At 39.6% G+C, this 16,046-nt stretch overlaps 1 protein-coding gene across 1 annotated transcript; it reads left to right on the top strand.

Annotated features, from left to right (window-relative positions):
- Nucleotides 1-14,453: 14,453 nt before the first annotated feature.
- On the top strand, nt 14,454-16,039 carry LOC147881968 (uncharacterized). Its single transcript, XM_087401487.1, has 2 exons — nt 14,454-15,944; nt 15,998-16,039. The coding sequence occupies exons 1-2, from the start codon at nt 14,454-14,456 to the stop codon at nt 16,037-16,039; spliced, it is 1,533 nt and encodes a 510-aa protein (XP_087257613.1).
- The last annotated feature ends 7 nt before the right edge of the window (nt 16,040-16,046 follow it).

Genomic DNA, 16,046 nt, shown 5'->3' with positions numbered 1-16,046 from the left:
CTGCTTGATGAAAGCATTGCAAATGGAACAAATAATAATTTAATGTTTGACAAGCTTTGTTATAATAAGGATGAGTTGTCCTTACAAGCACATAAAATGTGTGCATCACTTAATTTAGATCAACAGACATTTGATATTGTTGTAGATCACTAAACAAAGAGCATGGTAGTGTCTTCTTCTTAGATGGACCTGGAGGCACAGGAAAAACATTTTGATGGTGGACTCCATTGAAGGGGTTATGGATATTAATGTCCCACTAGTTGAGACATATCTCTTTCTGAGAAACGCATAGACCATAGCCCACCCGCGTACCCAAACATGGGACCAATCAAATGCATAGAATGCAGACCAACTCAACAACTAATGTTTAAAATATCCTTGGATGTGCGCTTGTGAACATGAAAGAATCAAAGAGTACAAGACAAGATGGCAAACAAATAGGCCTAATAGGTTATTTGAGAAGGCAACCAACCTCAAACTACCTAGACTAGCCTTTGAATAGAGCTAACTGCCAAAACCTAAGGGAGAAACCAGGACTATGCATTGAATAAGGATCTTGCAAAAATTAGAGCACCATAAAGTTAATTGTACTAATCTGCTTGGTACAGGTAAGGGGTTGATGTTCTTCAGTTTCTCAGGAATACTTTAACCGTCTCAAAAACAAAATGCACTGAATATAATGAAACAACTGTGAAGGGAGTCTTAACTGTCTTCTCTTTATCTGCTTGGAGAAATTATTCTTCAAAAGTATGTGTATTTGGGACTACTTCTTCCTTCTCATCCGAGCTAGTGTCTTCTGTGAACTCCTCCTTTGGGGCTTCCTTTCTTCCCACCTCAAATCTATTCATCAGGTCAATAGGAATGTGTGTTGTTGCAAAATGCACATAGACTTTGACCTGGCCCAACAAGCATTGAATGAATTGAGATTTGGTCAAGTTGAAGGGTGAAATCCCAAGTGGGCATCAAAAAGCTTTTTTCTTTTATGCTCATATGCTCATGCATAAGAATAAGCATATCCTTTCCTTCCTTTTCTCTTATGCTTATGCTCTTTTTCCCTCTTCCTTCTCTTATGCTTATGCTTATGCATGAGCATATGTCTCCTTCTCCTCTTTTCCTCTCTCCTTATCCTTCTCCCTCTCCTTTCCTTCTCTTCTTTTTTCCTCACTTTTTCTCTTCTTTTCATAAGCATATGCCTATCCTTATGCCTATGCATATCCTTCTCCTTTCTTTCTCTTCTTTTTTCCTCTCTTTTTCTCTTCCTTAGTCCTCTAGGAGCATATCCAGCTGTGTACGCAAGCTTAAGAAGCTAGGAAGACCATAAAGAAAGCTTTAGACTGCTTGTTATAACTAGAAATAATAGCTAGCCTTGGCTTCAAGCTGCCATTGTGCCATGTGGTTTGAGTTCGACACAAGCTATGCCTTGGCATTTGGGAAATCCAAAATGTCCAACTTAGGCTTGTGATTGACCGGGTTGACTGCCATTTGCGATTTAACCATTTCCTCAGATGAGTGTTGGAGTAGTTCTTAATTTTATTGTCTCTCCTCCCAGACAAATGATCGAGTAGTGATGGTAGACCACTTGCAAAACATAATCCACCTTGAGATATGTTCTAATTCTCCATAGAGCCTCTTTTTGTTCATCAAGCATTCATTTTGCTTAAACACTATGATCCATACTGACTTGTAATGGCAAAGTAAAAAGGTTATCAAATCAGTTCCCCAAGATTGCTTGCAATTGTATGATCATCTGTTCTTCCTTATAAGAACGAAAGTGGAAGAGCAGCATGAGCAAGGCAACATCCTAGGAACTACATAGCTCCATTACAAGAATTGTCGAGCTCGGAGTTCACAGATTGTTCTAAGATCATAGCAATTCACAATATAAGATCTTCACATGGGCCTTTAGAATACATTTATTTTTATCCATCAGCCTTAAAATTTAAGACCGATAAGGCTCTTGTACATTAGATCCAATCCATAGATTAGTGAGGATGCATTGGTGATTTGGAGAGTACTGAGGACGTGTTAGTGAGCTGGTTGTGAGAGAGATATAGTTAGGGTAACAATGCAAAGGGTTAATAGGGATAACATAAAGGATTAATTTTTTTGGAAAAAAATGTAAATAAAATTTGACTTTTTCTTATATCATTAAAAAAAATAAATTATGGACTAAAAGGTTAAAAATATATTGGTTTTAGTTTTTTTGTTAGAGATTTGAAATATATTTGAATTCAAATAAGATTGATCAAATATATAGATGCTTTTAAATATTGTAAAAAAATATATAATTTCTTTAAGATTACTTAAAGATACACACACACACACACACACACACAGTGGGTATGGTCAGCAAAGGACAGGGTTTGGACACTCATAAGAGAAGGAAGTACAATTGGGCGGATGTATTTTGTGCCACCTTTAGTAGGAGAGCGCTACTACTTACACATGCTACTTTACATTGTTCTTGGTATTATTTCAATGAATTCTTAAAAAACACTCATATTATATTACACTTATAATGCTGATAGAATACATGCTATAGAACGTAAAAGATAATGTCCTTCGTCAAAATTAAATTGATAATATCAATTGAATATTTTGATAAAATATCATATGGGAGCTACTTCTTTCAAAGGTGTCTTGTGTAACACCTTCAAAGAGGCATGTGCAGCCAGGGGATTATTAAAATCTGATGAAGAGTGGCATGAATGTTTGCATGAGGCTTCTCAAGCTTAGTCAGTCTTCATGAGGCTTCTCAAGTTTAGTTAGGGCAACAACTTCGGTAACTGTTTGCTACAATACTGCTATTCTATGAGCCCAAATATCCTAAGGATTTATGGAATTTATACAAGGCTTTCTTTTCTAATGATTATATTTGTGGGTTGCAACAATAAAAATATTATCTTCATGTTAGAGATATTAAAGACATGGCTCTCAATAGTGCATTATCAGACCTCCAAAGAATATTGCAAGCAAGCAATAAAAGCCTTAAATATTATCCCGATCTACCACTTCCTGATGAAGGCATTGCAAATGGAACAAATAACAATTTCATGTTTGAGGAGCTTTGTTATAATAAGGATGAGTTGTCCTTACAAGCACGCAAAATGTGTGCATCACTTAATTTAGATCAATGAAGGGCATTTGATATTGTTGTAGATGCAGTAAAAAAAGAGCAGCGTGGTGTCTTCTTCTTAGATGGACCTGGAGGCACAGGAAAAACATTTAGCTACATTTTCAGGTTTTGCTGCACCATTACTCTTTCTTGGTGGTTGTACTGCACATTCTTGATTTAAATTACCTTTAAATCAAGATGAGAGCTCCACTTATAGGATATCGAAAAATAGCCATCTAGCAGAAGAAATACCTCTTTGATTGTTTGAGATGAAGCACCAATGACACATAGACATGCATTTGAAGCACTAGAACAAACTTTGAATGACATTTTGGGTTGTAGCTTAGACTCTTATAAGCCACTTGGGAATAAAGTGATCCTTTTAGGAGGTGACTTTCATCAGATATTACCAGTTGTGTGCAAGGGATCACGTCAAGACATTGTAAATGCATGTTTGGTGAAGTCAAGCAATATGTGTGTTCAAACAAATCTTGGACATGGTATCAATTGCAATGATTCGTTCTGAAAGCAAAAGCACAGATGATGAAAAAATTAGCATAGTCTACAAAGAAGTATTGTTACATAATTAAATATATTAAAAAGCTACTTTATTATTTTATGCTATGAAATTACAATTTCTTAATAAAATTTTACTATTTTTATGTATAATCATAAATTTTTTATTTAGGCCTCAATGGATCTAGAAGAAATAGTTCCATGTTCACTTGTTGATAATATTCAAAAGATTAAAATTAAAAAAGACAATTACCTCATCATCAAGTGGAAGCATTGATTAGACAATACAATTGATTGTTGATGTAAACCTAGGGTGCCAACTCAAAATGTAATATGTTACTACCCTCATCCAAAATCTAGGGTATGGGGGGACAAGTTCTATATAGAATATGCATGGATTTCCCTAAAAAGTTTCAAATATGTAAAAAATATGAAAATTTCATGTCCCCCCTCCCACATTATATAAGGTATATACCGTGAAAAATATGCAAGATTTTAAGAATTGTACATATTTTCCATAATATGTGAGGCCCAAGGGGTGGGGTATTTTGGAGGGTAAAACAAAAAACACACTAAAATATGAAAACCTATCTCCTTTAAAATTAATGTAACTTTTTCATGTGTTACTTAAATTTCAAGGTGTAAAGACATATTTGAAGCTCTTTTAGTGTAGAACACAACCATGTTAGTTTGACTTATTTCTACTCATGGCATGCTGTTAAATTCATCTCATACTCAAGATTTTGATAGGTTTTCTTACTAAAGGGACTTGGCACCCCAAGGATGTAAATGAAGATGCTACAAATGACTATCAAAATATACCTCCTCAAATTTTGAAGAAAGGAAAACCTGGAACTACTTCAAGTAGGAAAACATGCAAAAGAAAGAAGATATCATTGCCAAAAATATTGAGTCCAATTTACAATACAAATCAAGTAATAGAAAGCTCGTCTTCTACAAATATAATTACAAATATTATGAAAGAGATTTTAAAAGGGCATCAAAGTATATTGAAATCAATAGCAGAGAAATCCGCAATTGACTTGCATCTTCATAAGGAACAACAATTACAATTGTTGGGATTTATAAACAATCAATTGCAAGAAAACAAGGTAATTTGTGAACGTCATATTTAGCAACATATCATTCCAATCAAATTGAAGATTACGGCATTGGAGACGAATGTTGCAACACATGAACAATAGATCAAATTATTGGAATTAGTTATTGCTCAATTGCGTTCAAATGTCAATAGGTTAAATGGACTATTGACAAGAGCACCCAATTTAATACCATGAATCAAAATTTCAAGCAAAAGGCCAATAGATTGAGTTGAAAATAGGTAAGGTTTTTAAAAATGTTTTTATAAATTATTTACTTAGAAATATTAAATAAATTTTTTTGAATATAAGTTACAAATATGATATGCTATCTTTTTGAATTATATTTGATTTCCCACAAAATTTTACATTTAGCTCTAGGTTTTCAACATGCTATTCAAAGTTAAAAAACCAAAGTTTGAGTGCCAAAAAGCTCAATTATAATGAGCATTGATACCAACGAAAAAGAGAACTATAGTACACTTTCTACTAGTGCATTCTCTTAGATTAATAAATTATGATGATGCAATTAGAACCAGAATGGCTGAATGCTTTTAGGGTAGAGATTAAAGAATAAAAAGGTACAGATCCCTAGGTTCAAGCAGACGGCATCTTGTCCTGCGATGCCCCAAAGCATGAGGGAATTTTTAATTGGATGGCACACATTTAATGACGATAGTATGGGTACATAGTTTCCAAAATCTTGCAAAACAAAGAATTGTAAAGTGTGTAAACTTGCAAGTGCCAGTCGTGTGTTGACAGGGAGAAAAGTGAGAGTACAAGGTCAACTATAGAGCAATTTCCTATGAATCACATCAGGCCAATTGTTTTTGCTCTGGCTCTCTTCCACTTATTGGCCCCTCTACCATATTTAGGGAGCAAAGCTTTAGTGTCCATCAATAATGGTCGTCTCTTGTCCTTGCACAGGAGATTTCAATTTGAGAAGCCAGCTGTATGTAAAATTATGGTCTCATCTTGCTCTATGCCATCTCAACAGTGCACCACAATGCTATTTCCAGATCACAAACATAACATGCTGCATAACATGGGGACTTCATATCCTTGCAAAAAGGTTAGGAGAAAGGTGAGCTAGACCTGGAATGGAGAACTGGGGCGATACATACAATACATGCCTTGTTGCTTCAAGCATTGAAATTTGGCTTTATTTTGGCTGAGGGACCCTAACTCAAGGTAGCTCAAAATAAAGTGGCATTTGTTGATGGCATTAATATTGAGGCCATACCTCTGTGTAATGGTCTCAGTATCCCACCATTTCATCCCTCTAGGATCCGAGATTTGGATAAAGGTCTGAATGCCTTTCCCAAAATTTGAACAGCAAGGCACGGGAAGCTTTTGAGGAGCACTGGCCCTGTGATTAAGGGCTAGTCAATAAACCAAATTGACCTGCCAAGGGATGCATCACCGTGAAGCGCCCTAAGGCCTCCTGACTGATAGCCCTTTGATTTGTCTTTCCATATTTGCACTAGCCTGGCAAGCAGTTCAGATTGGGGGATCCTGATTGCAAATTCTGATAGGATCACGTGCTGCCATGGATAGTTAATCTTTTTTGGAGCGTTTAAGCAAAAAAAAAATCTTGAGATAGTTGCCCATGGTTGTCTGCTTCCAAGGTGGAGCAGCCGCTTGTTGTATAACACATCATTTTTTTCCTTCATAGTAGTCAACCCTAGGCCACCATTCGCCTTAGGGGCTGTCATTAGCTCCCACTTCATTGAGTGCCACCTCCCTTTCCAGATGAAATTCGAAATTAATCTATTAACTGTCCTTAAATTTGCATTAGAAAAGGGGATAACTGAAAGAACATAGACTAGTGAAGACTCAAGCATATGCTTAGCAATGGTAATCCGAGTAGCAAGGGAGAGGGTTTTCCCCACCCATCCATCAAAATTTTCTTTTATTCTCCTCATTGCCCAGTCAAAGTTGTCTTTTAGGGAGACTCCAAACCTGATTGGGCACCCGAGGTATCTTAGTATTTTCCCTTTCGAGATCCATTTGAACTCACAATTGGTTGTCCATGGGGGTTCCTCGTCCCAGCCAAGTCAGAGAGATGTCGTCTTGTCTTTTTTGACTTTGGAATCAGACAGTGTGGCAAACTCGTCCACAGTTTTGAGAAATCTGTGAATGTTCTCCTTTGTACCTGCCAGAAAAGTAGTGGTGTCATCTGCGAAAACTTGTGAGCATAATACCGTCCCTGCAGGCATCGTTAATCCTTAATGCTACCACTATTGAGCTGTCTGTCGATCTGCACAAGTAAAGGCTCAGTGACTATGGCAAAAAGCAAAGGCGCTAGTGGGCATCCTTGCCTTATTGACCTTTTCAATTCAAATTGCTGATAGTGATAGCCATTTACTAACATTGTAGCCCAAGCGTTCGTAAACAACATGTTTACTAGTCTGCAAAAGCCATTGCCAAATCCCAATGCACCTAAGCAGCTCACGACAAAGTCCCAACTTACACGGTCATAGGCCTTCTCAAGGTTTAGGTTTAGCATGACCATCTTTTCATTGCTTGGCAAGGCATAGTCAGCCGCTAGCATCGCATTCAGCACTACTTCATGGATGTTTCTGCCTATTACAAACCCAAATTGAAGCAATTGTATTAGCCCTTAAAGTAGGAATTTGATTCTATTAGCCAATAGTTTGGCTATCACTTTATGGACCATATTGAGCATAGAGAGTGGCCTCCATTGACCCAGAAGGAGCCTATTGTGAGACTTTGGAATTAGCTTAATGACACCCATGTTTAATTCGCTGGGCATCATACCCTTGATCCTACACCAGTTTGTGAGCTTAACTGACTTTGTTTTGCAAGTGTCCCAATAAACTTGAAAGAACTCTGCGGGGATCCCATCGGGGCCTGAGGCTTTCTCCTTGGCCATTTGCATGACCGTGTATTTGATCTCACCTTCATAGAAAGGTCTCTGCAACATGGACGCTTCAAAATCCTGCACCTTACAAGGCATGTCAGCCAGGAAGGCCCTTGTTCTATTTTCACAGTCGTTTGTCTTGTTGGGCCTTGAAACCGAGACTTTAGCCAAGTGGTACAAAAACTCTTGCAATATCCTCTTCTATGGTAACCATCTTGCCTTCTTCGTCTGCAATGATGGTTATAGCTTCTCTCTGTCACTTTTCCTTTACTGCTTTGAAGAAGAAAGCTGATGACCGATGTCCCTCCTTGAGCCATCTGAGTGTAGACTGTATTCAAGCAGCTTCGAGTCTTCGGTGTTCTTGCTCTCTCAGGAACAAGTCCGTGGAGTTGAGCATTGCCGATAGGTGAGGATCATTGGAACTTTCCTGAAGCATCTGTAGCAAAGCCTCCCTTGTTGTCTCGGTTGCAAAGGAAGCTTGTAGGAATAGAGCAAAGATCCACATACATGCAGAGCTCAATGCTAGCAAAGAGGAGAGTTGTGTGTTGCAGTCTTTTTAATTTGTTTAATATTTATTTTGTATTGTATTTAAGTGTGTAGTCTCTGATACATCTATCCACACCTAAAGAGGATGTGTAGATGACCCGGCAGCTTCTGTCCAAGCCATGTGAATCCTTTATCGAAATGCTGATGACCCATCATGGCCGAGTTCCATTTGGAGGGCACCGGGCCCTTACCTGAGGGTTTTTCATGTAGCAGATCAAAAGACACCATGATTGGGAGGTGATCGGATGTGAAAGAGTCAGTGAGCACATGTCCATGAACTTTAGGCTTGATCCACCAAGCACCTTGCGAGAAGTAGATCCTGGGCATCCCTCCATGTGCTGCTTGCTTGCTTGTTGTTCCACGTGAAGGCTTGCAAGCATGTTTCTAAGGTTGTCGAACCACCAAGTTGCAGCTCCTTTCAAAGAGCTGCCAAGTGTCGGTTTCATTAGTTGAAGCCTCTGCACCTTTGTGAGATCGGTCTTGAGCATTGAAGACAAAGTTCCAATCCCCAAGAAGTAAACCATGTTTACCCTCTACCAGAGATCCTAGATTTCCCCATAAGGCTGCTCTCTTAGTGGAACAGTTCGGGGCATAAATAGAAATGGCCATAAACTTGACTTCCTGGCAAGATAGTTCCACCGCTATGTATTCTCCCCCTGGAGCAATTTCGACGGTAATCACCGAGAGTTGTTTGCTCTACTGATAATGAGGGCAGTCCCCCCCCCTTCCTTCCTTGGGAAGTTTCTAATGCACCTATTACCTTGAATGTAGATCCCATCTAGATTTCTATCTCCCATTTTGAGCTCTTGTAGAGCCATCACCTTCGGTTTTTGAGCGCTAAGCATCCTCCTGACCACTTGTTGTTTCCAAAGAGCACATGCACCTCTGATGTTCCATGAGATGCATGCTAAATGTGGTCTTCTGGATTGTGCTTCATCTTGCATCATAGTCTTCATCCCGGTCCATCTCTTTAGCCAGTGGAGCATAGATATTGATGAAAGCTCCACCTCTCTAGTCTTGACTCTTAGCATCTCTAAGAGATTCGACTCTTCTGGGGTTGGGGTCACCTTGGGGACATTCGCGCATGGCTTTCTGATCGGGCTTCTTTTTTTGCACCACCTCCGTGAACTTTTTGTGAGCCTCAACCTTACCTTCCGGGATTGCTTCAAGCTCTTTGCCTTGTTGGGTATTTCACCCTAAGGCTTCTCCTTTTGGACATTTGGCACCCATGGGAGTGCATACAGCACTTGTACTTGCCCCGTGTCCTCAACCACATGCCCTTCCATCATCTTTTCTTCCTTTTCCTCAGGTAGGGGTGTAGGTTCGTTCTTTTCATGGCTACCACATTCTGGGCATTCTCATGCGAAGTGGCTGCTCTTCTTGCAGAAGTAGCAGGCGTTGGGGAAGACTCCAAAGAGCACTTCGACAAAAACGCTCCACCCATTGGGGAGTTCAAGCTCCAAAGCCTCATGAATCTCCCTTCTCCTATCCCACAGGAGGCAAGCCTTGGGAGAAGCTCATTTAGGTTGCACAGGAGGCAGGTAGAGTACCTTGTTGAGAGAGGACACCACTGATATGAGCTGGGGGATGATGAGTTCATTGAGTCCAAGAAAGTGAACCCACACCAGAAACTCTGTTGCAAGACCTCTTCGAAGGTAAACGACACACTCTAGGGGATGGAGTAGACCAGGTTACCTCTGTAACCAACTAAGCTCGAGATGAGCCATTCTTGCTCGCTTGCTAATGGCACAGTGGCTTGAAAGAAGCCTCGTACAACATACCTGTAGTCGTCCAAAAGGCGTTGCCTTGATACAAAAACCCAAACCACCTTAGAAACTCGTCCGAGGGGATGCATCCAAGAAAGAGTAGGAAGACGCTGTAGTCGAGGAGCCTGCTGTACTCCCGACAAAGGCTCTTGGGCTATATATTGACTTGAATGCATACCACCTTTCGTGAGGTCCTTCGCCATTTTGAAATCCTTCTCGCTTTCTAATGTTGATTCGTTGCAGGTCCTGTTCGAGACATGCAAGCTCAACTGCATCGAGATCTGTGGAGCCTGACTTCATAGCGTCGGCAAACGTGCATGTCTCTTCGCTAACACCTTCAATTCCTTCACCTACTTTTTGCACCTTTTTGGCGGAGACATCGACTATGGATTGGGATCTGTGAATCTCGAGGGGGGCTCTTGTCAGGCATGGTGGGGCAAAAGGTTGAGTCCGCTCAAGCTGCTCAGTTCCTCACATCCCCAGATTTACATTTTGTTAATGAATCTTTCATACCAAATGGTTGGATGAAATTTTCCAACTATGTGAATGAGAAATATCACAAATTTATACAAAAAATAAATATCTTACAAATTTTCCATTTCCAAAAAATCCTTTATAAAATTAAAAACCCTTTTTTTTAAATAGTAATATTTTGAAGTACTAAGTAATAGAAGAACTTAAATATTCATTAATTTCGTTATTTAACTACAATGGATGTGAAAATTAAATTACTTTTTTTAAAATATGTAAACAAATATGTTACAAATTTTTTAAATTACAAATATATGGTTCAAAACGCATCTTAAATTCATTTAACATTGTCTACATATGAATTCTCTCTCTCTCTCTCTCTCTCTATATATATATATATATATATATATATCAATCTATCTATCTATACATACATATATACATATATGTGTGTGTGTGTGTGTGTGTATGTGGGCTCTTCAATTCAGAAGGGAGGGTCTCCTTAATGGTGGGGTGATCTCCTTCTTCATCCCCCGAATCTTTTTGAAATGCGAAAAAAGTTATCGTATAATAATGATCGAAATGTAGGAATTGAAAGATTTTCTAGGGGTATTTCATGTTGCTTGTTTGCTACAAGCAAAAGTGGTGATTCTTCTTGGTTGGAGAAGGCCTTTGTCTGAGTAGATTTCTCTTTAACCCAGACCACCAACATGAAGGCGAGATCACATTGGTCCGGTCCGTGGAATCATGGATTTGGGTAGAAACCTTCATACCTATACACTCAACAAGAAATGAAACGGATGTGAGAATGGAGTGAAGCATTCAACTGGTTCATTCCACACTTGCGTAGAGGGAAAATCATGAAAAAACTCGAAGAGATGCTTCGATTCCTCCCTGTTAGAGGAGGTTTGATTGAATCCTACTTCACACCTAGATATATAAGAGAATGATTTTAAGAAGAGGTTTGGGGGATGATGATTGGAGAATTCTTCATAATATAAAATTTTTAGTATAGTAATAATCTTGAAAGGGATTATTGTTAAATAGATTCAAAAATGATGAAAAAAGGACAGAATGTATCAAGAAGGGTGTTTAAGATCTATGTCAAAGAATAAATTAATTGATTAAAAAAATGAAAAGAGTGATTTAAAGATACAAGAGCAAATCAAAGATCTGAAGAAAATTACAGCTTTACTTTCAAAGCAACGATCAAGTTGCTGTTGGAAGGAAAGAAAATAAAAAATAAAATTGTCCAGTGTAAAGAGGAGCTGATCATAATGTATAAGCACTTAGTAGCTTATCAAAATAGTAGAATTAATACTCTTGAAAGTAAAGTTTATGATAAAGAATAAAACTCTCTAAAATTATATAAATCAAAGAATTAAAGTAATGGAATTAATAAATTTTAGAAACTATATAATGAAGTCTTTGACAATGATTTCAAAACTATTATAGTTTGTAATTTCTTTAGAAATTTTAAATTTTGTTTCATATTTTTTGTCATTATTCTAATGTTTCAAAATTTTTAGATTTCAAAATCACATATACAATTTACGATTTTGCAAAATCAAATTTGAAAAAAAACTTTATAATATGTTTCTCTTTAATTAAGAACTAGTATGCAACCCGTGGCAAGCCACAGTGGGAATTGTCTACTCTCCTCATCCCTCATTCTCCTCTTAATCCTGACTACATATGGTGATTACAATTGCTGTGTGTGATCCAGTTGCTTCTAAGATGCGTGACGTTTGCGAGAAAAATCGATCATATCATTGAGAACATCATATATTTTTAAAATTCTTCTAGGATTCTCAACACCTTGGAGAATCATATGTTCAAGGCAATGTCATATTTAAGAACTACCATGAAGACTAATACTTTCAAAACTCTTGGAATTCCATAGCGACAAAATTCTTTTTGTTCACAACGGAGTTGCATCTAACTAAATCTAAGAGAAGGTATCTTCACATCATTTCACAATTAGTTTCAAAACAAATGGGCCACAAATACTACAACTTTCACTTGTTCATAAACAAAAGAATACACACCAAGTTATCAATAGATATGTGCTTAGAACGAAAGCCAATTGCCTCTGCGAAGAAGATTGCACACAATCAAATTGATGTGATTGAGGTGCCGTCCTCTTTCAAGAAAGCACGATGAACCTTTTCGACATCGTCTTTCCTCCTTTGATGGGCCAGGGAATGAAAAGAACTATGATATAAATCTTCCTCCTTGATTTCTCTATCACACGAACCTAGTATCATTTCTTGTTTATTAGTTTACACAACCTTGAATTGCCTAGAGGATGTTCAGATACACATTTACAAATGCTGGGTGGATGTCGCTTGTTGTCAGTGCACAATAATTAGCAATTTCCCCTTCGTCTTCTCCATCTCCTCTCCTCATCCCAATACTAGACAACATTTGTACTATTTTTTTTCACACAGATCTTACTCTCATGCGCATACGTGAGAGGTTGAACCTTACCTATTGTTGCGCTAGTGGAGGTAATTGTCGTCATGTGTAAATCAAGAGCCTTAGCTTCTCCTTTTTGGTTTGTCGAGCTTAAACTTTTGCTCAGGTACTGCGAAATGGCCCGGAGTGCTTGCAACCTTGTGCATCCAAAGTGCATGCGTGTTAGGAAGTTTAGTTTGTCCTTCTTCTTCTTTAGCTCGTGACGAATTAGTGGGGCAAAATGGGATATTGTCTTCGAGTAATATATGATCAAATTTTGGCAACTCCTTTTATGCGCCTGTGCAATGTGCACCCATATTGCATCATCAATGTAGAGCAAGCTTGTGCGGGCAGGTAGGCACGCTAATGGCTTATCACCCTCTTTTGGTTGCTGCACATTTTATAACACACTGCTGCACTGGGCTGCATTTTTCATCATCTCCTCTGGGGTTTGCAAATCTAGAGATGGGTTCTGCTAGTTTTGGTGGTGTTTGGTGGAAGACTGGTGTCGACCTCTCGTTAATAGAGAGTAGAGAGCAGATATACTAAAATTCTAAAAAATATATGAGACTTTTCGAAATTAAAAGAACAAAATTAATGCTTTTGAAACAAAATTTCTTTTACTTGGCTTGCCAGGGGTTTTACACTAGTCCAAGCTTAAGCGGTGGCTGGCAATTTGATTCAGGTACACTCGTCAACTTATTATAGTCGAAGCTATGGAAAAGTGATGACTTTATACTTAGCAACTGATTCAACTTTGGACCAGAAGGAACACTGAATTCAGACATTGATAGATCGTGATCAGTAACCGGTTTATCAATGCTGATCAGAATGCGGGCAGTTTGCGACGTGCGTCTTAGTGTTGGATCCATGGAGTTCGCGGAGTACATCTTGGACCATTATCTAGCTGGTTTTTGCATGGCGCTATCGCCTGACTTTCAACTTGAACGTTATTACTCCCCTCCCTGTTTTAATTGGCTATTACTGTAATTTAGGCTCTCTCTTGACCAGAAATTACGTTTCGAGCCTGGTCTGAGCACTACCCCATTTATATATAACAGGGCGATAAGACATACCCGGATCAGATCTGTCGCTTGCTTCCAAGCTTAAGCAGTAGCTGGAAAACTGATTCTGATTCAGGTACACTCATCAACTTATATCGGATGAGTTCATACTTGGCAACCGATCTAACATTGGTATCGATCCTGAATATCTCGCAGTTTGCTGAGAGGAAGACGATCTAGCGTCTTAGTGTTGCATTCATGGACTTCGAGAAGTACCCTTGCAGTGAGTCACTGCCCACTGGCTACCGTCTAGCAACCGTGGAAGAGGTTCGGAAGTACCGAGAAGCAGCACAACGCTTAGTAAATGAGGGCAACACAATTCGGCTGAAAAATGGCTTTTTGCGTTCCAGTTTCGAAGTTGAAAAGCGATTTTTGAAGGGAGCTTCGCATAAGCTTGGAGTTGCATCTACTGTTGAAGGTTCGTTGGAATATCTAATTTGGAAAGGTGTGCCGTTAAATTTTAGATTGCCCTCGGACCCAAGGCAGGGCTGGCATTCTGATTCTAAATTTGTTTTATTGGCAGGCAAGATAGAAATGCAGCCAAGCCGGGATGAGCAACTTATAGCGCTGTTGTATGCATCTGATGCGGATGATATTGAGGAAATCGACGCAATAATCAGAGAAGCAGGCCCTGAGATTCTGAGAGCTGCATCGCAAGATATCAATGGAGGCACTGCACTCCATTTTATTGCACAATATGGCAGGTTGAATTCCTTGAAACATATTCTGGGTTCAGAAGGTGTAGCTGTGGATTTGAAAGATCAAAATGGGGACACAGTTCTACACCGCGCAGCATATGGGGGGCAAGTCCAGGCTTTGAAAGTGTTGCTGGAAGATGGGCGGATGCAGAAGTCGATCAAAGATCGCAATAAGGATTGCAGCACCCGACTGTTGTTCGCAGCAGCCGGAGGGTTCTCGGAGGCTTGTGTTGTGCTATTGACAGCAGAAAATACAATTGTTGCAACTGCCAAGGAGACCGTCTTACACAAGGCGGTAAGAAGTGGTCCGGAAGTGTTAAAAGTGGTACTGAAAGATGAAGGGGCCAAAAAGGAGATCAATGAGCCGAACGAAGAGGGTAGAACTCCACTGATGGATGCAGCATTCAACGGGTTGGCTGAGGCTTGTGCTTTGCTCTTGGAAGTGGATGGAGTTGCTGTGGATAGGAAAACTGCTCGTGGGAATAACGTCTTGCATCTGGCCCTACAGAGCAACGATATTCCTGGGGTTTTCAACGTGTTGCTCAAACATGAGCGGGTGAAAAAGGCAAATATACTCAATGATCCCAATGAACTGTTGCATACTCCACTCATGTCTGCAGCACACCGAGGGTTGCCTAATGCTTGTGCTTTGCTCTTGGGAATGGAGGGCGTCGCTGTTGTCAGGAAAGATGTTGACGGGAACAATATCTTACATCTAGGCATAAGTAGCAAGAATCCAGAGGCTTTGGAAGTGTTGCTCAAACATGAGGGGGTGAGCAAGGCAAATATACTTAATGAGCCGAACGAAGAGGGTAGAACTCCACTGATGGATGCAGCATTCAACGGGTTGGCTGAGGCTTGTGCTTTGCTCTTGGAAGTGGATGGAGTTGCTGTGGATAGGAAAACTGCTCGTGGGAATAACGTCTTGCATCTAGCCCTACAGAGCAACGATATTCCTGGGGTTTTCAACGTGTTGCTCAAACATGAGCGGGTGAAAAAGGCAGATATACTCAATGATCTCAATGAACTGTTGCATACTCCACTCATGTCTGCAGCGCACCGAGGGTTGCCTAATGCTTGTGCTTTGCTCTTGGGAGTGGAGGGCGTCGCTGTTGTCAGGAAAGATGTTGACGGGAACAATATCTTACATCTAGGCATAAGTAGCAAGAATCCAGAGGCTTTGGAACTGTTGCTCAAACATGAGGGGGTGAGGAAGGCAAATATACTCAATGAGCGCAACGGACAGGGTAGAACTCCAATGATGTGTGCAGAAATCGACGGCTCGGCTGAGGCTTGTGCTTTGCTCTTGGAAGTGGAAGGCGTGGATGTGCATACGAAAACTGCTCTTGGGAATAATCTCTTACATCTAGCTCTAGATAGCGACAATATTCCTGGGGTTTTCAACGTGTTGCTCAAACATGAGCGGGTG

The sequence above is a fragment of the Dipteris shenzhenensis genome, chromosome 30 (genome assembly GCF_047967505.1).
Source record: "Dipteris shenzhenensis isolate YYH24624 ecotype China chromosome 30, Dip_SZ_1.0, whole genome shotgun sequence".
Taxonomy (NCBI): Eukaryota; Viridiplantae; Streptophyta; class Polypodiopsida; order Gleicheniales; family Dipteridaceae; genus Dipteris; species Dipteris shenzhenensis.
Note: the sequence above shows the minus strand (reverse complement) of the source record. Positions and strands in the feature narration are given on the sequence as shown.